The following is a 27,063-nucleotide window of genomic DNA, read 5'->3' as shown; positions in this document are numbered from 1 at the left end:
ATACTGTGTGGGGATTGATGTGTTTTCCTCAGTGCTCAAATTGAAGTTGTCCCAGATTTTCCCAGTGGGATAAATAGTTTTTGTTTTTGTTTTTTTTTGAGATGGAATTTCACTCTTGTTGCCCAGGCTGGAGTGCAATGGCATGATTTCAGCTCACCGCAACCTCCACCTCCTGGGTTCAAGCAATTCTCCTGCCTCAGCCTCCCGAGTAGCGGGGATTACAGGCATGTGCCACCATGCCCAACTAACTTTGTATTTTTGGTAGAGATGGGGTTTCTCCATGTTGGTCAGGCTGGTCTCAAACTCCCAACCTCAGTTGATCCGCCCACTTTAGCCTCCTAAAGTACTGGGGTTGTAGACATGAGCCACCGCACCCCGCCTGGCTAGTTTTTTTAAAGAATATCACGAAAAATACTCGAGTTTCTATATTTTAAGAAATTTAGACAAAAATGCCAATTTTTTTTTTTTGCATCCAGGCGTCAGTTTGTGTTGAAATTAAGGTCTCAGTTTCAATAATTATACTACTTTCCCTAAGAGTTTTCTTTTATTATCATCAACCAGCTTCTATTATGATTGATCATTGCTTAAATTAAGATTCAATCTTTTATTATCATCAAGAAAAAATAAATCTGACATACTTTGAGTAGTATTTGTTTTTTTCCCAACATCTAAAACAAAAAATGCCATTTTGTTATTAAGAAACAATCTTTAAGGCCAGGCACAGTGGCCCACACCTGTAATCCCAGTTCTTTGGGAGGCTGAGGTGGGCAGATCAACTGAGGTCAGGAGTTTCAGACTAGGCTGGCCAACATGGTGAAACCCCATCTCTACTAAAAATACAAAAAATTGGGCCGGGCGCGGTGGCTCAAGCCTGTAATCCCAGCACTTTGGGAGGCCGAGGCGGGTGGATCACGAGGTCAAGAGATCGAGACCATCCTGGTCAACATGGTGAAACCCCGTCTCTACTAATACAAAAAATTAGCTGGGCATGGTGGCGCGTGCCTGTAATCCCAGCTACTCAGGAGGCTGAGGCAGGAGAATTGCCTGAACCCAGGAGGCGGAGGTTGCGGTGAGCCGAGATCGCGCCATTGCACTCCAGCCTGGGTAACAAGAGCGAAACTCCGTCTCAAAAAAAAAAAAATACAAAAAATTAATCGGAGATGGTGGAGCACACCTGTAATCCCAGCTACTTGGGAGGCTGAGGCAGGAGAATTGCATGAACGTGGGAGGCGGAGGTTGCCGTGAGCCAAGATTGCGCCACTGCACTCCAGCCTGGGCAACAGAATGAGACTTTGTCTCAAAACAAAAAACAAAAACAAAAACCAAGAAACAACCTTTGTTTTCTTCAAGTAAAAAAATGCTTCAGAATCATCTTAGTAATACTTTATTTATTAGTTGCAGTTGTTTTATTAGAATGCTAAAGCTAGGTATTTTTCTTGAAGATTATATTGAATTGTTTTTTTTTCCATATTGTAATATTGTAAAGAAAAACATCACTGGCTTTACAATATATGTTTTATGTGTCTTTACTTTTAGCTGCAGGAATACAGATGAGTCAAATTGTTGGACTTGGCATTTCAACACAGAGAGCAACTTTTATTACATGGAACAAGTAAGTGCATTTTGTGATAAGCACCTAACTGCTAGTATTATGTACTAGCCCTGTACTCATGCCACACTGAGTACAGGGCTACGAAGTCTCTTTGGGGAGTTTTAACTTTGTGAATTGAGAGTAGTTTTGTTTGGTTAAGAGGGATGAAATGGGCCTGCTTTCTGGCTTATATGCTTGCTGCATGTCATTTGGGCTTGACTTATATAAAATAATAACCCACAAAAAGACTTACTGTCATTAAAATTCTCCATTCCTTTCTTTTGGGCAAGTTAGCTTTTCAAACAAGCATAGATCAAAGATCTAAAAAATTAGCTTATACCTAAAAAGAGTCAAAGGAATCTCACAAATTTCAGAAACACGGTACTGTGCTTATGGTTTATATTTTCAGTCTACTCTAAATTTAATATTTGTCTATAGCATATGAGGCATATATAGACTAAACAAAGTTATAATAATAGCTACTATATAGTAAACACCTGTGACAGTCCCAAGTTCCTTTATCCTTACAACAGACCTATAATTTAGACATCTTATCTGTTTTTATAGAGAAATAAATGATCAAGGTTGCTCAGTGAGCAAATAGAGCCAAGATTCTAAATTCTGTTTTTGACTCAGACGCATATGTTCTTTACACTATCCCCATATTGCCTTCAATATGTTTCTTTCTTTTTATTTTTATTTTTTACTGAGACAGGGTTTTATCTGTTACCCAGGCTGGAGTGTAGTGGCATGATCACAGCTCACTGCGGTCTCGACCTCACAGGCTCAGATGATTCTCCTGCCTTAGCCTCCCAAGTAGCTGGGACCACAGGTGCACTCTGCTATGGCTGGCTAATGTTTTTGTATTTTTTGTAGAGATGGGGTTTCACTGTGTTGCCAGGCTGGTCTTGAATTCCTGGGCTCAAGTGATTCTCCCACCTTGGCCACCTTCCCCAGCTAGCATATATTTCTCTGTTTCTTGGTTTAAACAAACACTGATATTCCCTCCCCCACATACCCACACACACCACTGGAAAATGTGTCTTTGTTAGAGCACTAGGCTCCTAAAGACGTCTTGAGCTTGGGGAGTGGGAAAGAAAAGAGAGTGGAGGGAGAAAAGATGAATCTCAGAAATATAATCAGGGTAAATTCACAAGGACTTGGCTTCTAATTCAGTATTAGGCAAGAAGAAGAAATTCGAATTTACCAATATTGCTGGCCTTGATGTATGGGTGGTATGATAGAAATCGTAGAGAAATATGAGGAGGAATGTATTGGGAGGTAGTGAGAGTAGGTAGAAGGAAAAATGATAAAATGTTTGGTTTTGGACATGTGAATGTGGAGATATCCCAGGGGTGACCAGAACATTGATTTAATTTGGACTAAGGCATAGCACATCTCCATCAGATGGGTTCTTTTTATTTTTATTTTTGGGGGACGAGGTCTTCACTGCCACCCAGGTTGGAGTGGAGTACAGTTGCATGATCATAGCTCACTGCAGCCTTGAACTCCTGGGCACAAGGGATCCTCCCATATCAGCCTCCCAAGTAGCTGGGACTATAGGTATGTACCCACTATGCCAGGCTAATTTTTAAATTTTTTATAGAGATGGAGTCTCACCCTGTTGCCTAGGCTGGTCTTGAACTCTGAGCCTTGAGTGATCTGCCTCCCTTGACGTCCCAAAGCTCTGGGATTATAGGCATGAGCCACCATGCTTGGCCCAGTACTCTTTTTTTTTCAGGTCATGATGCATCTCAGGTTGATGCCTACATCTGCAGTTCCCCTGCGCTTACTCCACCGCTTGCACTGGCCTTGGTTATGGCAAATCTTAAATAAATCTTAAATAGTAGTATATTGTCAGATGAAGGGATGAATGAATTAAACTTACCTGTACAGATAAGGTATCTAATCTTAGTGATACTGTTGACATTTTGAGCTGGATCATGCCTCGTCACGGGGACTGTCCTGTGGTGTTGCAGATGTCTAGCAGCATCCCTGGCCTCCACCTACTAGATGTCAGTAGTACCTCAGCCCACCCCACCCCCTTTCGTAGGAACCACAAATGTCTCAAAACATTGCTAAATGTGCCCTGGAGGGGCAGAATCACCCCCAATTTGGAACTATTGGTGTAGATGACGTCTCAAGGAATAGGTGTGTTCTCTGGTAGAGATTATGTGAAGAAAAGAAAAGCAAGCTAAGGATTTGGAGTTTCCCCCCTCCCAAATTTAAAGTGAATCAGGGAAAAAAAAAGCCAGCAAAGCAGGACCAACGTGAATCTGGGAAGTGGATGGATGAAAGTGGAGGGAGGAGTGTTCTCAGGGAAAGAACTGATTGGATGTGTCACATTCATTTGGCCGTTGGCCCCAGTGATTGCTTTCATCAGGACCTGGCTACCATATCACTCATAACAGGAAGGTTAGAATATTAGGAAGCAAAGTTTTTGTCTGATGCTAGAACTATATGTTACCTGTAGAAGGAATACAAGAGTTAGATTTCAAGACAGTTCACTTTCCTTACTGGTGTTGCTGTTGTTGTAGAGGGATAAGACTTCTTCCTCAAGCAATTCGTTATTATCATGGTTGTCCTTTTTTCTTGTTTGAAATGTTTGTTTTCTTTCATGAGTTTTGGGAACATTCTTTGTTTGTAGAAACTGAAATAGTGGATATTAAAAAAAAAAAAAAACCTGAAAGGCTTTGTGCTTCTTTTACATTGAAATAATGGAGGCTATTCTGCTCATTGGGCCCCAGGGAGCCCATGCGGTGACAGATTTCACAAATGCCCTAGCAAGCAGCCGGGACACAACAGAGGATGGGCACAATGCAGGGCCAGCCAGAAGAACTTCTTGTTCATTTGTGAGAGAAAAGGAGAGACAGGCTAGACCCTGTGGAAAAACCTGTTGTTCGTTCCAGTCCTGGCCTGCAGCTCCTCCTCCCAGCTTGTTGTTTTTTTCCTCCTGCATGCATGATGCATTTCTGTCCTCATGGCCGTCGTAGAAACACTATTTTCCTCACAGTTGCTGTCAGGAGGTCTAAAACTTTGAACTTTCTTTTTGTTTTTCTCCTTGTCTCTCCCCCACCCCCCTGTTAGGGACCAGGAAACTTAATAACTTTTCTGTCTTTGAGCTTTCTTCGTGTTCTTCAGGTTAAGCTTTTTTTCCCAATATATTTGAAAAGTGGTGTGTTTAGCCTACTTTCGAAAATAACTCTAACTGATACGTCTTCCACTTTGGTTTTTTAAATTCCTTTTGTTCTTAAAAAAAAAATCAATGCTGTTTTGTTTCTTTAGTCTCTGTGTCGCTTCAAGGAGATTTCTGCCAGCTAACTTTAGATCAGGGTGTGTGACAATTAGCAGTACAAACTGTGAGTCATAGGAACCGGGATTCACTCATAACTGTTTGAGGGCTCACAGGGAGTAATGCACTGTGCTGGGGGCTGTACTGCATATACAGGTGAATGAGAATACCAACCCTAGTTTGCAATTGCATTATACAGGTACACAAATTACTCTATATTCCCTTTGCACAAAATAGATTTTTTTTTTAATATACGGAGTCTTGCTCTGTTGCCGGGCTGGAGTGCAGTGGTATGATCTCAGCTCACTGCAACCTCTGCCTCCTGGGTCCAAGCGATTCTCCTGCCTCAGCCTTTTGAGTAGCTGGGACTGCAGGTGCGCACCACCACACCAGGCTAATTTTTTGTATTTTAGTAGAGACGGGGTTTCACCATGTTGGCCAGGATGGACTCGATCTCCTGACCTTGTGATCCACCTGCTTCGGCCTCCAAAAGTGCTGGATTACAGGCATGAGCCACTGTGCCTGGCACAAAATAGATTTCTTTTTTCTTCTTTTTTTGAGATGGAGTCTGGCTCTGTCACCAGACTGGAGTGCAGTAGTGCGATCTCAGCTCACTGCAACCTCTGCCTCCTGGGTTCAAGTGATTTTCCTGTCTCAGCCTCCCAAGTAGCTGGGATTATGGATGCACATCACTATACCCAGCTAATTTTTGTATTTGTAGTAGAGACAGGGTCTCACTATGTTGGTCAGGATGGTCTCGAACTCCTGACCTCTTGTGATCTGCCCCCCCTTGGCCTCCCAAAGTGCTGGGATTACAGGCATGAGCCACTGTGTCTGGCCAGATTTTTATTGTAGTATTTGATATTTACATTAATGAGTCTTACTGCTTATGATATAAAATATATTAAGAGCCACAGAGTGGTATAAACTGTTAGAAGGTTTTAAGACAATTCATTTACAGTATTGCCAGTTATACTTTTCCTTCATTTTTCCTTTTATTTTTGATAGAGGTAAAATAAACCCAAGTCAATGCTAAGTGAATATTGGAATATATGCTATTACTTGAAATCAGTATTCTAGATTGTCTTGTTCTATGTTATAAATTAATGATACCACTTTCATGTTGTGATTTTTCTCTCTCTTCCTCATTGCTCTTCAGCCACACTAGCCTTTCAGTTCCTCTAAGACATGCTTTATCTTGCTTTAGGACCTTTGAACATATAGCACATCTTGTTGGGAATGTTTATACTCCTGATTCATATTCATCCCTCAGAGCTCAGATCCATTGTCATTTCTCAAGCCCTCCCTGACCACCACAAGGGGCCATCTGTTAAATACTCTCACATCACCTCTATTTATCCCTTATAGGGCTTATTCCTGCTGTAAGTGAGCAACTGAGTGATTGAGTATTTGTTTGAATTCCGCGTTAGAAAGTACAGTCATAAAGGCAAAAGTATTATGTGTCTCTGTTTATAGCTATGTACCCAACTCCTGGTACACATTGCCTTATAAATATTTGCTGAAACCATTGATTGAACATCAGATTTAAATGTATAAGTCTGTGCTATTGTAGAATGGCTCTGAAGAATTATATATCAATAGATTTTATCTTTATCAAATACAATCTTTGTATTTGATAAAGATCTTTGACAAAGGTACCAAGACCAGCCAGCAGAAAAAGAATAGTTTTTTCAACAAATGGTGCTGGGAAAACTGGACATTCACATGCTAAAGAATTAAATCGTATCTTTATCTAATACCATATAAAAAAATGAACCCCAAAATGCACCAAGTACCTAAATTTAAAAGCTTAAACTGAAAACTCTTAGAAGAAAACAGGGGAAAATCATCATGACTGTGGATCTAGCAGTGATTCCTTAAATGATATCGAAAGCACAGTTAACAAAATAGAAAATAGATAAATTGGACTTTATATATTAAAGGACATACATTTTTTTTAAATCTTTTTATGATGACCAGTTTCAATTTTCTTAACTATTGGAACTCTCCAAAGTAGAAAAATTACCCTAAATTTAATTATGAATAATAAGCAAGCTATGTTAAAATTAACTTGACATAATGTGCAATTTACATTTTAAAACTATGTCTGAAAAAATTTAGTCATAATTATATAATCTGCAGTTAAGACTTCAGAAAACCACCTGTAGCATGTAACACAGAAGCTGCATGTCTTGGTAGGTTTGGTTTGTAATTTCATCCAAGATTGAGGACTAAAACAATAGAAAATCACTCCTCTGATTTGTACTCATGATAATGGTGACGATTTGGATCTCTAAAAGGAAGAGAAGTGACATGCTCATGATCTAGGCAAATGCTGCGGTTTCTATAAATAAAAGTGAAAAACAGAAAAACAGGATGCTTATCAACAGAGTGAAAAGACAACTCATGGAATGGGAGAAAATATTTGCAAATTGTAACCTCGAAGCATGTAACATATTTAATCCCTAATCCCTGGTAAGGGATTAATATCTAGAATATGTAAAGAATTCCTATAATTCAACAACAAGAAAACAACAACTCAATTCATAAATGGACAAAGGACTTGAGTAATATACAGATGGTCAATAAGCACACACAAAGATGCTCAATATCATTAGTAATTAGGGAATTGCAAATTAAAACCATAATGTGATACCACTTTGAGATACCACTTCAAGATACCACTTCAAGATACCACTTCACACCCACTAGAATGGTGATAATTTTGAAAAAAGAAAGATAACAAGTGTTGGTGAGGATTTGGAAAAATTGAACCCTCATACATTGCTGGTAGGAATGTAAAATGGTGCGAAGACTGTGGAAAGCAGTTTGCCAGTTCCTCAAAAAGTTAAACATAGAATTACTATGTGACCCAGCAGTTTCACTCCTAGGTATATATCTAAAAAAATTGAAAACAAAGGCTTAAACAGATACTTCACACCAATATAAAAGCAGCAGTAATCATAATAGCCAAAGGATAGAAACAACCCAAGTGTATACTAACAGATGAACTGATAAACAGTATGTAGTGTATAAATACAGTAAAATATCGTTCAGCTATAAAACAAAATAAAGTTCTGATACATGCTACAATATGGATAAATCTAGAAAACATACTAAGTGAAATAAGCCAAATATAAAAGAACAAATTTTGCATAATTCTACTTATATATGATATACTTGGAATAGGCAAATTTATAGAGACTGAAAATAGAATAGGGGCTATAAGGGATAGGGTGAGGAAGGAATGGGAAATTATTTTCTAATTGTTACAGAGCATCTGTTTGGGGTGATGATGAGAGTTTTAAGAAACAGTGGTAGATTTAAACATAAAACCTAACACCATAAAAACACTAGAAGAAAACATAGCAAAACCATCCAGGACATAGGCATAGGCAAGGACTTCATGACTAAAACACCACAAGCAATGGCAATAAAAGCCAGGATAGACAAATGGGATCTAATTAAACTCCAGAGCTTCTGTACAGCAAAAGAAACCATCATTAGAGTGAATCGGCAACCAACAGAATGGGAAAAAATTTTTGCATTCTACCCATCTGACAAAGTGCTAATATCCAGAATCTACAAAGAACTAAAACAGATATACAAGTAAAAGACAAACAACACCATTGAAAAGTGGGTGAAGGATATGAACAGACACTTTTCAAAAGAGGACATACATGAGGCCAACAAACATATGAAAAAATGCTCATCATCACTGGTCATTAGAGAAATGCAAATCCAAACCACACTGAGATATCATCTCATGCCAGTTAGAATGGCAATCATTAAAAAATCTGGAGACAACAGATGCTGGAGAGGATGTGGAGAAATAGGAACACTCTTACACAGTTGGTGGGAGTGTAAATTAGTTCAACCATTGTGGAAGACAGTGTGGCGATTGCTCAAGGATCTAGAAATAGAAATTCCATTTGACCCAGCAATCCCACTATTGGGTATATACCCAAAGAACTATAAATCGTTCTACTGTAAAGACACGTGCACACGTATGTTCATTGCAGCCCTGTGTAAAATAGCAAAGACCTGGAACCAACCCAAATACCCATCAATGGTAGACCGGACAAAGAAAATGTGGTACATATACACCATGGAATACTACGCAGCCATAAAAAACAATGAGTTCGTGTCCTTTGTAGGGACTTGGATGAATCTGGAAACCATCATTCTCAGCAAACTGACACAAGAACAGAAAGCCAAGCACCATATGTTCTCACTCATAGGTGGGTGTTGAACAATGAGAATAGGTGGACTCAGGGAGAGGAGCATCACACACAGGGGACAGTTGGAGCGGGTAGGGGAGAGACAATGGGGGGTGGGGAGGGAGGGGAGGGTGAGGAGGGATAACATGGGGAGAAATGCCAGATATAGTTTGCACCTAAAGTAAAATAAATAAATAAACAAATAAATAAATAAATAAAAACAGTGATGATGGTTGCACAACGTTATGAATGTACTTACTGCCACTGAATTGTACACGTAAAATAGGTAAAATGGTAAACTTCATATTATGTATATTTTGCCACAGTTTATTTTTTTTAAAACTTAAGTGTTAGAGAGTGTGATGGAAAGCTGTTAAAGTAATAGACATTGGGATCTGAGAAAGTAACCAAACTAAGGAGTGGTTGGTAGGAAGAAAAGGGAATGTTTGAGGGATTAAAGGTTTCAGTGAGTTAGAAGGCCAGGTACTTAAGGAGTAAGATTGAGAGAACTGAAAACTTTTATTCCTATGCGCTGATTAATATATTGAAGTATTAGACTTTCAGTGGTAGAACATGTAAAGGTAAGGATGTGACCATTGGTCATGGATGTGGAATGCTTAAGTAGAGGATGATAGTCTTAGTAATTGAATGTGGTTAAAGTCACACAGGAGGAGGCCTGGAGTTGGGGTTGAAAGCAAGCTTGACTTGGATGTTGATTAGTAGATGCCAGTAGTTGATTTGGAGGAGCCTCAAAGGAAAATGTTTTGTTTTTGTTTTACTTCTCTATTTCTTAGCTCTGTACTTTTATTGTATATTGACCCAAAGTTTATTGAATTTCTGTTGGTTGGAGAGATTTTGGTAAGCATGTTAGGTTCCCAATGGCTAAACCAACCCTAAAGTTAACAGGTGTAGGACTAGACTCAGGCAATATTTCAGTTCTTCTGTAGGTCAGAGGTTTTTATTGGATTATGTGTATCAGGATAAGTGCAATAAAGGGGAAAAGCACTGGCTTTTTAAAAATGCTTTCAAAGTGTGTTGAGTGGGTTTTCAAAGGCTTTTTTCTTAGTTAATTCTGGTTTTGGAAACATACATTGAAGTGTTTTAAAAGGACTGTCTTTTTGGAAAGAATCTGACCTGAAATTTCATACTGTGTCACATAATTCTTGTTCAATATATAAAATCAAGAAGAAATCATATAGAAAGGCACATCTAACTAAAGTATATTTTGCAATTACAGTATGGCCTCTAATTTTGTATTCTCTTATGGCAGATCTTTAACATAGTCTCTGATTTATATTGGGCATCAAAATACTGTTTTAATCTTTCTAGGAAAACTGGAAATCATTTTCACAACTTTATAAGTTGGCAAGACTTAAGAGCTGTTGAACTTGTAAAATCTTGGAATAATTCTCTTATAATGAAGGTAATCTTTTTCTTCTGTGATTTGGATATTATTGTGTTTTTCCTGTAAATGTCCCTTAATTGTGAGTTAATTATATTATTTCCTACTTATTAGGACATTAAGAAGACACATACACACACTCCCCATTCCAGTGAAGTTTAATAATAGTCAATCAAAGATGTATGTAGTAGACTTCAGTACTTGTACCTCAGGAAGTTCTGAGGACGTTTGTGGTTGACCAGAGTTTCACATGTTAGTGAGAATTTGTGTTTCTCCCCTTGAGAAATGGAAAAGATACAGGCTAGATGAATGAAATGCCCAAATTTCATATTTTATAAAAGCTCAGGATGGATATTGAGATATTATAGATAACTTGCAGACTACTGCAAGCTCTTTTTTTTTTTTTTTTTTTTTTTTTTGAGACGGAGTTTCGCTCTTGTTACCCGGTCTGGAGTGCAATGGCGCGATCTCGGCTCACCTCAACCTCCGCCTCCTGGGTTCAAGCAATTCTCCTGCCTCAGCCTCCTGAGTAGCTGGGATTACAGGCATGCACCACCATGCCCAGCTAATTTTTTGTATTTTTAATAGAGACGGGGTTTCACCATGTTGACCAGGATGGTCTCGATCTCTTGACCTCGTGATCCACCCACCTCGGCCTCCCAAAGTGCTGGGATTACAGGCGTGAGCCACCGCGCCCGGCTACTGCAAGCTCTTATCATTACCCCCGGACTGAGCATGATGGTTCATGTTTGCAGTCTTAACACTTTGGAAGGCTGAGGCAGGAGGATTGCTTGAGGCCAGAAGTTCAAGACCAACTTGGGCAACATGGTAAGACCTCATCTCTATAAATAATGCAAAAATTAGCTGAACGTGGTGGTGTGCACCTGTAGTCCCTGCTACTTGATAGGCTGAGGTGAGAGGATTGTTCGAGCCTAGGAGTTCGAGGCTGCAGTGATTGCCACTGCACTCCAGGGCACTCTGTCTAGGTGATAGAGTGAGATTCTGTGTCAAAGAAAAGCCAACAATACCAAATAATCCCTGATACATAGTAGGTCATCAGTAAATGACAATGATGATGGTGACAGGGACAATGGTAACATCATGAAATCAGCTGTTCTTCTGTTATTTGTCCCAAATTGCCCTCACTCCTGAGTGTGGGATTAGTGAGTCAAAGGGTAAAATAGTTTTCCAGCTCCTTAAATGGCATCAGAACTACAGTATTTGATGTCATAATCAATATTCCATACTAATTACTTTAATACTTCTTTTGTTTTTGTTTTTGTTTTTTTTTTGAGACGGAGTTTCGCTCTTGTTACCCAGGCTGGAGTGCAATGGCACGATCTCGGCTCACTGCAACCTCCGCCTCCTGGGTTCAAGCTATTCTCCTGCCTTAGCCTCCTGAGTATCTGGGACTACAGTCATGCGCCACCATGCCCAGCTAATTTTTGTATTTTTAGTAGAGACAGGGTTTCACCGTGTTGACCAGGATGGTCTCGATCTCTTGACTTTGTGATCCACCCGCCTCGGCCTCCCAAAGTGCTGGGATTATAGGTGTAAGCCACCGCGCCTGGCCTATTACTTTAATACTTATAATGCCTCACAGTTAAATGCTTTCTCTGCTCGTGTACTGGTACCAGATGGTGCCCAGGGGAGTGTCTAGAGCATCAGTTTTACTTGATAAGTATTTTATGATATTAATTTAATATGAAAACAAATGTGAATATATTATAGAATATAACAGCAGTGCATGAGTGTAACAATTTTGCCATAATCTCACCTGAACTGATTTTCTTTTTGAGAGTTTAATATAAAAAAAAAGTACCTTGCTGCAATAACTTGTGAGAGATGCTGTTAACAAGAAGGACACAGTAGTTAAGGGAGTTAAAAGTGGTTTATAAGGAAATATCATGAACCCTCAATTGTATAATTTTAAATTATGCAATTTATAATGTATAATTTTATACCTTAGTATATAATTTTAGTTTTTAATAGTTCATCAAACATTCTTTAAGTTAGTCATTGAGGTGTTTAAAACTTTTATTCCTTTGGAAAAAAATTGTGATTTGAAAAGAAAAATTGTTATTTGAAAACATTTATTTCCATAATATGTCTCAAATTTCAAATCTTTTTTTGTTTGTTTGTTTTGAGATGGAATCTCCCTCTGTTACCCAGGCTGGAGGGCAGTGGCACAATCTCAGCTTACTGCAACCTCCACCTCCCAAGTTCAAGTGATTCTCCTTCCTTGGCCTCCCAAGTAGCTGGGATTATAGGCACATGCCACCACATCTGGTGATTTTTCTATTTTTAGTAGAGGTGGGGTTTCATCATGTTGGCCAGGCTGGTCTTGAACTCCTGGCCTCACGTGGTCTGCCTGCCTCAGCCTCCCAAAGTGCTGGTATTATAGTCATGAACCACCCTAGCCTCAAATTTCAAATCTTAATGCAGAACTGTGACCTCAAGCACAAAACTGAGCATTTAAAACACTTTTGTCTATTTGATATTGAATATGTGCATGATGAAAGTTTTGGTTCCCCTTAGCAAAAAAATGTACACAAACACAATACCAAAAAATTTCACAGTACCAAAAAATTTACACAAACACACGCTTTCACAGTTTAGCACACATAATTTTAGGGCCTGTCGTGGGAGTGAAGGAGCCCTACTTTGCAGTCATCCCTTTCCAGTTGCTAATGGTTTGATTGAGGCCCTTGGAAATGTTTAGAGTGTTTTTGCCAGAACTGGCACTAATGTCATTAGTTGGCCAAGGCTAGCCCCAAGCAAAATGGTGCAGTAATCGAGGTGTGTTTGCAGTCTCTTGCCACTGTTGCTTTCTTCCAGTCTCCCCAGATGCCCAGTCTTCTTCTTACTGTAGTTCTTATTCTTGCCTAATGATTGCTAAGGCTTTCTTCTCTTTGCTTTTAGCATAAAATCCCAACTCCTTACCAAGGTTTGGCTATATTGTTCTGACACTTCCTAGACCACTTTCTCCCTGAAGTTGCTAAAGATAAGCAACTCCATCTTTGCCAGCCTGTTTTTGTTCTTGTAGCACTCAAGCTGTTTCTTACCTGAAGACCATCGTACAAGCAGGGGATCTCTCTGCCATCATGACTGGATCCTTCTCATTCTTTAGGGTCCAGCTTATGTGGCACATCTGGGAGCCCCTCCCTGCCATCCTATTTAAAGGAACCCCCTTGCCCTCAATCTCTTATGTTGTCCTTTGTTTCCTTCATTGTACTTACTAAATTTCAAAGATTCTGAGATGTGCATTTTATAAACTGAAAACTAAATGGAAATAATTGTAGATTCACATACAGTTGTAAGAAACAATACGAAGATCCCTTAGACATTTGCACTTTCTCACAATGGTGACATTTTGAAAAACTATAGAATAACGCACAACCAGGACATTGACATTAATACAATTCATAAATCCTATTAGGATTTCCCCAGTTTTATTTTATATTTGTGTGTGTGTTTGTGTGTGTGTGTGTGTGTGTGTGTGTGTATGTGTATGTATGCAAGTTCTATACAATTTTTTTCCTATCTGTAGGTTCATGTATCCAGGAGCATATGCAAGATACTGAACAGTTCCATCACTACAAAGATCTCTTTTGTTGCTCTTTTATAACTATATCCACTACTCTCCTATACACCTCCCTACCCACTGTCATTCCTAGCTCCTGGCAACCACTAATCTGTCCTCATTTAAAAAATATTCTAATTTGCCGGGCGCAGTGGCTCACGCCTGTAATCCCAGCACTTTGGGAGGCCGAGGTGGGCGGATCACGAGGTCAAGAGATCGAGACCATCCTGGTCAACATGGTGAAACCCCGTCTCTACTAAAAAATACAAAAAATTAGCTGGGCATGGTGGTGCGTGCCTGTAATCCCAGCTACTCGGGAGGCTGAGGCAGGAGAATTGCCTGAACCCAGGAGGCGGAGGTTGCAGTGAGCCGAGATCGCGCCATTGCACGCCAGCCTGGGTAACGAGAGCAAAACTCTGTCTCAAAAAAAAAAAAAAAAAAAAGTTCTAATTTGAAAAATGTTGTATACATAAGATTATACTTTTAAATATATAACCTTTTGGGATTGGTTTTTAACTTAGTATAATTTTCTGGAGATTCATTCACGTTGTTGCCTATATCAGTAGTTTGTTCCTTTTTATTTCTTTTTTTTTAAATTTATAATTTATAATTTTTTTATTTTTATTTTTATTATAATTTTTTTAAATTAAAGACGGGGTTTCACCATGTTGATCAGGCTGGTCTTGAACTCCCGACCTCAGGTGATCCGCCTGCCTTGGCCTCCAAAATGCTTGGATTACAGGCGTGAGCCACCGCGCCTGGCTTGTTCCTTTTTATTTCTGAGTTGTATTCAATAGTACAGCTGTATCACAGATTATTTCACCATTCACTTGAAGGACATCTGTGCTGATTACAGTTTTTGGCTATTACAAATAAAGCTGTTATGAACATTCTATGTATAGAATTTTGTATGAATGTAATTTTTCATTTCTCTAGGATAAAAACCTCAAGGTCATATGGTAACTGCATGTTTTGTTTTGTAAGAAACTGCCAAAGTGTTTTGAAGAGTAACTATACCATTTGCTTTCCCCTCAGCAATGTATGAGTTATATTTTAACATCTCTGAAATCAGGATGCATTTCTTAGTAGCATGTTAAATAATGATTCATTTTATAGTCTGTCTTCTTAAATCATCTTATTTATTGACTTGATTGCTTATTTGTCTTCTCACTAGAATGTAAATTTTAAAAAGACAAGGATTCTGCCCATATTGTTCAATTTATTTTTACAAGGCCTAGCAGCAGTCCTTGGTACACTGGAAGTTACTTAGTAGGTAGTATTTAGACATGTGAATGAAGATGCTAACTGTTGTCTACAAATGCATGTATTGGAGCTTGTAATATTTATGTATGACCTCCCTACCCATCCCGAGGTATCCGCATTTTAACAGAAGATCCCAGAAGTGTCCTAAATCTAATTTTGTATGAGAAGAGTATAGTTTGTATAAGTAGAAATAGCCCATTTCAGTTTAAATTATTTCTTACAAGAAGTGAAAGGAAGGATTATGGGTGGTCAATTTTAATACTTTTTACAAGACTTATATTTTAATAAATAATGTGAAAATGTATATGCCATATAAAATATAAAGAAATGACCAGGCATGGTGGCTCCTGCCTGTAATCCCAGCACTTTGGGAGGCAGGGCAGGCAGATTACCTGAGGTCAGAAGATGAAGACCAGCCTGGCCAATATGGTGAAACCCCATCTCTACTAAAAGTACAAAAATTAGCCAGGTGTGGTGGTGCATGTCTGTAATTCCAACTACCGAGGAGGCTGAGGCAGGAGAATCCCTTGAACCTGGGAGGAGGAGGTTGCAATGAGCTGAGATTGCGCCAGCACTTTTAGCAAAAAAGTATAAGCCTGGGCAACAGCGTGAGACTCTGTTTCAAAAAAAGAAAAAAATATATACATATAAAAAATGAAGAAGGTGTGAACACTAAACAAGATGAGAAGGATGTTAAAAGTACAAGACTGAGAGAGAGGACTGAGTCTATGAATTTTCTTAATTGATGTATTATCAATTAAAAATGAAAGAAAAAATTCATATTACTATTTTTCATAAATAAGCCAAAATCTTTAAATTTATTTTGGGGAGTGAGGTAGGATTAACAAAAGTGGGTAAGTTCAACAAGAAGTGGGCAACACTTCGTAAGTGTTTTGTAAAATATCCGTTTCACAAGTTGAAGTGTCCATCTACATCCCTGTAGTGTATGGCAGAATAGGGTTTTCGTTTTTTGGTTTTTGTGTTTTTTTTTCAGTATGTCTTAAAGCCCTTAAAATTCAAATCTTGTTTTCTGTATACCTAAGACTTTTTGTAAATTAAAGATTTTGCTTATGTTTTTTCTTTGATCATTAGATAAATATAGATAGTATTAAATAAAATCATATAACCAGATTTTAAGTACTTAATGTATAGGGAAACTTCTGTCTGTGTTAGTGCTAACTTGATTTCTAATAGGAAAGAAAAAGAGCTAATAACTCATTCTTCATTATCTATTACTAAGAAGAGCTCTCAGAGCTTTCATTCATAGAGACAGCTTGAAGCTAAGGTATCAGATTGTGATTAATATGAAAATATTTGGACTATGAGCCTTCAAAATCAAAGATTAGCTGATAGCTTTATGTAGTTACTATTAGAACAGCAGTGAATTAATGCTATTCTACTACTAAATAGTATAGGTTAAACTTAAAGTGTACATATCCCACTGAAATAAAATACTACAAATATAGCCTCCTTCCTAGATTCTCTCCCTTCACTGTCATAGTTAAAATAGGTAGAGAGGGAAAAATATAGTTTTTTTTTTTTTTAAAAAAAGGTTTTTAAGTACCTGAGCATCTGGTGTTTGCTAAAATAATTCAAAGTAGATTTGTTGCGTTTTATGTGTTAGAATACAAACTACCCATTAAGGATAATATCGCTGTTTTTTATTTTCTTAAGTGCAGAAAACACTTTTATAAGTAGTTAAATGGCTTGTTATTGGGTTTGTTTGCATGTATGTAGAATTGACCTGGAAATTTTAAACACTATTAAATGCATTTTCTTAAAATATGTTTTTTAAAATATAGCTATTTCACAGTTCTTGCCGAGTGCTTCACTTTTTCACTAGAAGTAAACGACTATTTTCAGCCAGTTTGTTCACTTTCACAACCCAGCAGACTTCTTTGAGATTGGTCTGGATTTTACAGAACTTGATTGAGGTAAGAAAATATTGTGTGTGTGTGTGTGTGTGTGTGTGTGTGTAAACCATATAAAGACTATGGGAAAGAAAAAATTAAAAGAATAAAGATAGTAATTTGATTATTCGAGGGAAAATTAAATGTCTACCATATATTGGAATGGAAGACAATGTGGCATCTTTACTTGTTTTTTTTTTTTTTTTTGAGACGGAGTCTTGCTTCTGTTGCCCAGAAGACAATGTGGCATCTTTACTTGTTTTTTTTTTTTTTTTTTGAGATGGAGTCTCGCTCTGTTGCTCAGGCTGGAGTGCAGTGGCATGATCTCGGCTCACTGCAACCTCCGCCTCCTAGGTTCAAGCGATTCTCCTGTCTCAGCCTCCCAAGTAGCTGGGATTATAGGCACATGCCACCATGCCCAGCTAATATTTGTATTTTTAGTAGAGACAAGGTTTCATCATATAGATCAGGCTGGTCTTGAACTCCTGATCTCAGGTGATCCGCCTGCCTTGGCTTCTCAAAATGTTGGAATTACAGGCATGAGCCACTATGCCCAGCCTGTTTTGTTTTTTTTTTTAAAAAAAGAGACCTTTTTATTGTGTCATAATACATCTAGAAAGGTGAACAACAACAACAAAAAATACCAGTCAGATACCATGGAACAAACATCTTTGTAACACCAGCTGAATCAAGAACTAGAACACTATGATACTGTATATCACATTTTCTTTCTTCTTTTACAATTTATGTATTTATTCCTCAGTACCCTACTTTAGTTTTGTCTCAGTATCTTTGTGGATGGAGTCTCACTCTGTTGCCAGGCTGGAGTGCAATGGTGTGATCTTGGCTCACTGCAACTTCCACCTCCCGGGTTCAAGTGATTCTCCTGCCTCAGCCTCCCAAGTAGCTGGGACTACAGGTCCACATCACCACGCCCAGCTAATTTTTATATTTTTAGTAGAGATGGGGTTTCACCGTATTGGCCAGGATGTCTTGATCTCTTGACCACATGATCCGCCCACCTTGGCCTCCCAAAGTGCTGGGATTACAGGCGTGAGCCACCGCGCCTGCTATATCTTTGATTTATATCAATGGAATTCCTTTGTATGAGACTCCTTTTGCTCAACATTATGTTTTTGACATATACCAATGTTGTGTGTAAATTAATTTGCTTATATTTTCATTGCTATTTGTTGTTCAGTATATGATTTTACCACAGTTTATTGTCTATTCTGTTCATGTACATTTGGATTATTTCCGGTTTTTGGCTGTTATGAATAATGCATCTCTTGGTGTACATGTAATTACTATGTCTATACATAGGAATGGAATTTTTCAGGCATGAATGTAGATATATATCTTCATCTTTTTTGAGACAGTGTCTTGCTCTGTCGCCCAGGCTGGAATGCAGGGGCGTGATCTCAGCTCACAGCAACGTCCACCTCCTGGGTTCAAGCGATTCTCCTGCTTCAGCCTCCTGAGTGGCTGGGATTACAGGTGGACGCCACTGCATCCTGTAATTTTGTACTTTTAGCAGAGATGGGGTTTCACCACGTTGGTCAGACTGGTCTCGAGCTCCTGACCTCGTGATCTGCCTGTCTCTGGCTCCCAAAGTGCTGGGATTACAGGTGTGAGCCATGCGCCCAGCTATGTATCTTCATCTTTAGTGGATAATGTAAAAACACTTGCAAAGTGGTCATAACAATTTACACACTTGATATCAGTATGTGATCAGAGGACTTTTTTTTCCATTTACTATCATAATTGACATTAGTCCTTTATATTTTAGCCATCCTAATTGGTAAGTAATAGTATCTGGGTGTGATTTTAGACTGGATAGTAAAACAAGATCCAACTATATGTTATCTATATGGGGCACACTTTATATTTAAAAAATACAAAGGTTAAAAGTAAGTGAGTGGAAAGCATATATCATGTAAACAGTCATTGTAAGAAGCTGGAGTGGTTATATTGACATCAGACAGTATAGACTTTAAAACAAAAACATGTTACTGGAGATAAAAAGGGAATTTTATAATAATAGGATGGTCAGTTCATCATAAATATTTAACAGTTATGAATACCTAATAACAGAGGTCCACAATATATGAAGCAAAAATAGACAGAATTGAAGGGAAAAATAGATAGTGGAGCATTATTGAAAATGAGACTTTCGTACCTGACTTTCGTACCTGACTTTCAGTAATGACTAGAATAACTAAACAGAAGATTCACAATAAACAGAAAATTTGATTGACAGTAACAACTAAATAGACCTAACAGACATTTATAGAAAACTCCACCCAAGAACAGAATATACATTCTTCTGAAGTGTACATGGAATTTTCTCCAAGATAGATCATGGGCTGGGTCATACTTCAAGCCTCAATAAATTTAAAGGGATTGAAATCATACAAAGTACGCTATCTGACCATAAAGGCTTTGAATTAAAAGTAACAGAAACAACTTGGGAAGTTAAAAAATATATGAAAATTTAAAAACACGTTTAAAAATAGCCAATGGGTCCTAGAAGAAGTCATAAGAGAAATTAGGAAATACTTTGTGATAAATGCAAATGAAGACACAACATACCAAAACTTATTAGATACAGATAAAGAAAAGTACTTAGAAGGAAATTTATAGCAAGACTATATTACATGTAGAAGAGTATATTTAAAAAGAAGAAAAATGTCAAGTCAATAATCTACCATTCTACCTTATGACACAGAAAAAGATGAGCAAACTAAACCCAAAACTAGCAGAAGGAAAGAAATAATTGAATTAGAGCAAAATTAATAAAATAGAGAATAGAAAAACAATGAAGAAAATCAATAAAACCAAAAATTGGTTCTTTGAAAAGATTAGCTAGACTGGCAAAAACGAGAGAGAAGACCCAGATAACTAAAATTATGAATGAAAGGGGATACTAATACTGACCTCACAGAAATAAAAAGCATTAAGTTCATACCAACAAATTAGATAGCCAAGACAAAATGAAAAATTTCCTAGAAATACACAAATACTGGAAATAAAAGAAGAAATAATCTGAATAAATCTATAACAAGTAAAAACATTGAATTAATAAATAATAAATTCCCACATAAAAAAGCCCAGAGCTAGATGGCTTTACTAGTTAATTCTGCCAAAAGTTTAAAGAAGAATTAGCACAATCCTTCATAAATTCTTCCAAAAAATAGAAGATTAGCTGAAAATAGACAATTGAATAGTAATAGAGACTTTAATACCCCACTTTCAATAATGAATTATACTTCCATGATTGGAGTGAGAAGTACTTCCCAGCTCATTCTTTTAGGCCAGTGTTACCCTGATAACCAAATCAAAGACATCACAATAAAAAAAACCTTTAGACCAATATTTCTTATGAATACAGATGTAGAATTCGTCAAAAAGTCTGGATGTGGTGGCTCATGCCTATAATCCCATCACTTTGGGAGGCTAAGGCAAGAGGATTGCTTGAGCTTAGGAGTTTGAGACCAGCCTGGGCAATATAGCAAGACACTGTCTCTCCAAAAAAATTAAAAATTAAAAAATAGCTGGGCATAGTGGTACATACCTGTAGTCCTAGGTACTTGGGAGACTGGATGGCAGAATTCTTTGAGCCCAGGAGTTTGAGACAGCAATGATTTGGGATCACACCACCACTGCACTCCAGTGTGGATGACAGAGCAAGACCCTGTCTCTGGAAAACACACACACACACACACACACACACACACACACACTTTAACAAAATATTAGCAAGTCAAATCCAGCAACATATAGAAAGAATTATATATCTTACATATCATGACTAAGTGGCATTTATCCCTAGAATACAGGATTGGTTTAGCATTCAAAAATCAATTAATATGGATCTTTTATAGAAACTGGTAAATGTAAAAAAATAGAAAATAATATGTCATATTAATAGAATAAAGAACAAAAAAACATAATCATGTCAGTAGATACAGAAAAAGCAGTTGACAATATCTAGCACTTCTTCATGATAAAACGCTCAGCAAACTAGGAATAGAAGGAAACTCCTTCAACCTGATCTGTGAAAAACCCACAGCTGACACCATACTTAATGATGAAAGACTGAATGTTTTTTTCCCTAAGTTCAGGAATAAGACAAGGATGTCCACTCTCATCACTTCTAATTAACATTGTATGAGAGGTTCTATGCCAGGGCAGTTGAGCAAGACAATGGAATAAAAGAAAACCAGATTGGAAAGGAAGGAGTAAAACTATGTCTATGATGCAGATGATATAATCTTGTATATTGAAAATCCTAAGGAATTTCCTAAAAAAAATTAGCACTGATATTATAAATGAGTTTAGTGAGGTTGGAGGGTACAAGATCAATATACAAAAATTTTTTTTGAGACAGAGTCTGTCACCTAGGTTTGAGTGCAGGAGCATGATTGCGGCTCACTGTAGCTTCAACTTCCAGTCTAAAGAGATCCTCTTACTTCAGCCTCCTGAGTAGCTGAGACTTCAGATGCATACCACCATGCCCAGTTAATTTTTGTTTTTTTTTTTTTTCAGATGGAGTCTTACTCTATCATCCAGATGGGAGAATGGTGGCACAATCTGGGCTCACTCTAACCTCAGCCTCCCAGGCTCAAGCAATTCTCCTGCTTCAGCCTCCCAAGTAGCTGAGACTATGGGCGTACACCACGACGCCCAGCTGACTTTTGTATTTTTAGTAGAAATGGGGTTTCATCACATTGGCCAGGCTGGTCTCGAACTCCTGACCTTAACTCATCCATCCACTTTGACCTCCTGAAGTGCTGGGATTACAGGTGTGAGTCACAGTGCCTGTCCCCAGTTAATTTTTAATTTTTTTGTAGAAACAAAGTCTCACTATTTTGTTCTAGTTAGTTTTGAACTTCTGAGCTCAAGTAATCCTCCCACCACAGCCTCCCAAAGTACTGGGATTACAGGTGTGAGCTACCTCACACAGCTAAAAATTAATCTTGTTTCTATATACTAGCAATGAACAATTCAAAAATGAAATTAAGAAAATAATTTCAGCGGGAAGCAATGGCTCACGCCTGTAATCCTAGCACTTTGGGAGGCCAAGGCAGGTGGATCACCTGAGGTCAGGAGTTCGAGACCAACCTGGCCAACATGGTGAAACCCCGTCGCTACTAAAAATATAAAAATAGCCAGGCATGGTGGTTGACTCCTGTAATCCCAGCTACGCGAGAGGCTGAGGCAGGAGAATCACTTGAACCTGGGAGGCAGAGGTTGCCGTGAGCTGAGATCACACCTTTACACTCTAGCCTGGGTGACAGAGTGAGACACCGTCTCTCAGAAAAAAGGTAAAAAGAAAACAATTTCATTTACAAAAACATCAGAAATAATAAAATATGTATGAATAAACTTAATTACAAAACATACACTCTGAAAAGTACAAAACATTGTTGAATGCAGTTAATGAAGGCCTAAATAAATGGAAAGACATTCTATATACATGGATTGGAATATTTAATACTGTGAAGATTGCAGTATTTTTCAAATTTATCTACAAGTACAATACAATTTTTTTTTGGTAGCAGACAAGCTGATTTTAAAATTCATGTAGAAATTTGAGGAACCCAGATTAGCAAAACAATCTTGAAAAAGGAACAGTATAGGAAAACTCACACTTCTCAATTTCATTGTGGCCTTAATTTGTATTACTCTGTTTACTAACAAAGTTGATATATTTTCACATATTTACTGACCATTTGTATATTCTTTTGTGGAGTACCTCAGTCCTTTGTTTTCTAAAAATTTAATACACTTTAATTTTAGAGTAGTTTTAGGTTTACAGAAACATTCAGCTGTAAATATAGATAGTTTCCATATACTCTTGCTCCCCAACAGTTTCTGCTGTTATTAGCATCTTGCTGTTAAGGTGGTACATTTGTTGCAATTAATGAACCAATATGGAAACATTGTTATTAATGTAATGTATCTACTATTATAGTACTATGATACACCACAGTTTCACTGCCCTGAAAACTATGCTTCACTTAACTCACATCTCTTTCTGAACCCAGGGTAACACTGATTTTTTTTTTTAAATCTCTCTCCTTGTACCTGTGAACACTGGTATTTTTATTGTCTCTATAGTTTTGTATTTTTCAGAATATCATATGGTTTTAATCATATAGTATGTAGACTTTACAGACTGGCTTCTTTCACTTAGCAATATGCATTTAAGGTTTCTCCATGTATTTTTGTGCCTTGATAGCTCATTTTATTTTATCGCCTAATAATACTCCATTATATGAATGTGCCACAGTTTGTTTATCCAATCACCTATTTCTTTTTTTTTTTTGAGATGGAGTCTCATTCTGTTACCCAAGCTGGAGTGCAGTGGCATGATCTCGGCTCACTGCAACCTCCACCTCCCAGGTTCAAGCGATTTTCCTGCTTCAGTCTCCCAAGTAGCTGAGATTACAGGTGCCTGCTACCATGCCCAGCTAATTTTTATATTTTTAGTAGAGACAGGTTTCATCATATTGGCCAGGCTGGTCTCAAGCTCCTGACCTTAAGTGAGCTGCCTGCCTTGGTCTCTCAAAGTGCTGGGATTACAAGCATGAGCCACTGTGCCCAGTCTCTCTAGTTACCTATTGAAAAACATCTTGGTTGCTTCCAGTTTTTGGCAATTATAAATAAAACTGCTATACACTTTTGTGTGCAGGTTTTTATTTGGGCATCAATCTTCGATTCATTTGTGTAAATAGGTATATGATTGTTGGATCATATGATAAGACTGCATTTAGTTTTGTAGGAAACTATCTACTATCCTCCAAAGTAGCTGTTATCATTTTGCATTTCCAACAGTGGAGAGTTTCTCTTGTTCCATATCCTCATCAACATTTGATGTTGTCAAATTTGAACAACCATTTTAGCCATTCTAATAGATGTGTAGTAGTATCTTTGTATTTTAGCCATTCTAACAGGTGTGTAGTAGTCTCTTATGTTTTAACAGGTATGTGGTAATACTCATTGTTTACAATTCCTTAATGACATGTGATACAGAGCATATTTTCATTTGCTTATTTACCATCAGTATATCTTTGGTGAGGTGTCCGCTCAGATCTTTTGCTGTTAAAAAATTTTTTGTTTTAGGCCGGGCACGGTGGCTCACGCCTATAATCCCAGCACTTTGGGCGGCCAAGGCGGGTGGATCACGAGGTCAAGAGATCGAGACCATCCTGGTCAACATGGTGAAACCCCATCTCTACTAAAAATGCAAAAATTACCTGAGCGTGGTGGTGCGTGCCTGTAGTCCCAGGTACTCGGGAGGCTAAGGCAGGAGAATTGCTTGAACCCAGGAGGTGGAGGTTGCGGTGAGCTGAGATCGCGTCATTGCACTCCAGCCTGGGTAACAAGAGCGAAACTCCGTCTCGAAAAAAAAAATTTTTGTTTTGTGACAGATTCTTGTTCTGTCACCCAGGCTGGGATGCAGTGGCATGATTGACCTCATTATAGCTTCAAACTCATGGGCTCAAGTGAGCTTCCTACCCCAGACTCCTGAGTAACAGGGACTACAGGTGTGTGCCACCATGCCCGGCTAATTTTTTCACTTTTATTTATTTTATTGATTGAGATGGAGTCTCACTCTGTCACCCAGGTTGGAGTGCATTGGTGTGATCTTGGCTCACTGCAAACTCTGCTTCCTGGGTTCAAGTGATTCTCCTGCCTCAGCCTCTAAAGTAGTTGGGATTATAGGTGTGCACCACCACGCCTGGCTAATTTTTGTGTTTTTAGTAGAGATGGGGTTTCACCATATTGACCAGGCTGGTCTAAAACTTTTGACTTCAAGTGATACGCCTGCCTCAGCCTCCCAAAGTACTGGGATTACGGGCATGAGACACCATGCCCAGCCAAATTTTTTCACTTTTAATAAAGACAGAGTGTTGCTGTGTTCCCCTTGCTGGCCTCAAACTCTTGAGCTCAAGTGATCCTCCCACATTGGCCTCCCAAAATGCTGGTCGATAGGTGTGAGCCACTGCACCTGGCCCTACTTAAAATTTTTTGAATGTGTAGACTTTATTTTTTTGGTATCAGTTTTAGATTTACAAAAAAATTGAGTGAAAAATAGAGTTCCTATATACCCGCTCATGCCCACCACATCCAGTTTCTCCTCTTATTAGCATCTTGCATTAGTGGAGTACATTTGTTACAATTGATGAACCAATATTGATACATTCTTATTAACTGATAGTCTATAGTTTACATTAGGGTTCACTGTGTTTTACATTCTATGGATCTTCACAAATATAAAATGACATATATCCATTATTGTATTATCATACACAGTAGTTTCACTGCCCTAAATATCCTCTCTGGTCAACCTTGTCCACACTAAGCCTCCAGCAACTTGTCAATTATAGTTTAGGTTTTCCTTTGCAAAGTATTTTTTTCCTTTGCCTTTTAAAAAGATTTTCCCTTTGTTGTTAGTTGTCTGCACTTTGAATGTGATATGTCTAGGTGTAGATTTTTTTTATATTTATTCTGCTTGGTGTTCTCTGAACTTCCTGGATCTGTGGTTTGATGTCTATCATTAATTCTGGAAAATTCTGAGTTATTTTTACTTAAAGTATTTCTTCTGTTTATTTTTTTCTTTCTTCTTCTGATATTCTCATTATACATATGTTAAACCTCTTATAATTGTCCTACATTTCTTAAATATTCTTTTTTTTTTTCTTTTTAGTTTAGGAAGTTTCTATTGACATATTTTCAAGATTATGTCCCTTTGCTGTGTCCAGTCTGCTGATGAGCCCATCAAAGGCTTTTTTGTTTCTGTTAACTGTATTTTTGATTTCTATTATTTCCTTTTTCTGTCTTAGAGTTTCCATCTCTCTGCTTACATTTCTCATCTGTTCTTGCATGTTGTCTACTTTTTTCATTAGAACCCTTAGAATTTAATTTTAGATATTTTAAATTCCTTGTCTGATAATTCCAAAGTCTCTGCTGTATCTGAGCCTGGTTCTTATGGTAGCTTTGTCCCTTCAGACTGTGTTTTTCTTGCCTTTTAGCTTGCCTTTTGATTTTTTTTGTTGAAAGCTAATCATGATGTGCTGCGTAAAAGTAATTGAGGTAAGTAGGCTTTTAGTGTGAGGTTTTATATTTATCTGGCTAGGAGTTATGCTGTATTTACTGTTTTTAGCTACAATGTCAGTGACTAAACTGTCTTCTAGTGTCCTTGTTTTTATGTTTCGTGTCATCTTTGGATTTCCCTAGAGGCTTCTAAACTAGAACCTGAGGCTTGTAGTTCTTCCAGCTGAAATCCCTGATCGTGATTCAGGAGCCCTGTTGATGTAGTGGTGAAGTTTATGGGGAAGGGAAGCAGTCTCTAATCTTATAACTAGGTCTCAGTAATTTACCAAGCCTGTGTCTTTGGGCAGTGACCATCACAAGTGGTTTTTACCTTTCTGGGTGGCATAAGAAAGTTAGAGGGGCCTGGAATTGGTCATAGCCCTGCCCCTATTTCAGTTAGGCTCTGGCAAAACCCAAGTTGCTTAGGCCCTGACAAAATAATTTTCCTTGATTGCAGGACACTATTAAGGAATACAGAGTACTTTAGGCTTATTTCACAGTAGTTACTTTTCCCTGCCAGAAGCATAGTTGCTTCCTGTGCTTCTCCCCCCCGTATTCAAGCCGAGATCCTGCTGGGGCTTCAGGAGGTCAACGCACAAAAATGTTGTGTTCCCCTAAGGGTGGACCTTTAGGAGTTTTTATCTCACAAGCTAGTCCACAGTTTAGTCTCTAGCAATTAATCAATTATTCTGTATGTTCC

General features: G+C 38.1%; 1 protein-coding gene across 6 annotated transcripts in view; it reads left to right on the top strand.

Moving 5' to 3' along the window:
• Nucleotides 1-27,063, top strand: part of GK5 (glycerol kinase 5) — a 73,609-nt gene that overhangs the window by 13,880 nt on the left and 32,666 nt on the right. For all 6 annotated transcript variants that reach the window (XR_010343463.1, XR_010343461.1, XR_010343462.1 and 3 more), the window contains exons 3-5: nucleotides 1,537-1,612; nucleotides 10,433-10,526; nucleotides 17,154-17,285. Coding sequence is in view for 3 of the 6 variants with exons in the window: in XM_064378761.1 (XP_064234831.1) it covers nucleotides 1,537-1,612; nucleotides 10,433-10,526; nucleotides 17,154-17,285 (302 nt within the window). In the remaining 3 variants the exon portion in view is untranslated. The remainder of the gene's footprint in view (nucleotides 1-1,536; nucleotides 1,613-10,432; nucleotides 10,527-17,153; nucleotides 17,286-27,063) is intronic.

This window comes from Aotus nancymaae, unplaced genomic scaffold, assembly GCF_030222135.1.
Source record: "Aotus nancymaae isolate 86718 unplaced genomic scaffold, 86718_ANA_hifiasm-v0.15.2.pri h1tg000019l, whole genome shotgun sequence".
Classification (NCBI taxonomy): domain Eukaryota; kingdom Metazoa; phylum Chordata; class Mammalia; order Primates; family Aotidae; genus Aotus; species Aotus nancymaae.
Note: the sequence above shows the minus strand (reverse complement) of the source record. Positions and strands in the feature narration are given on the sequence as shown.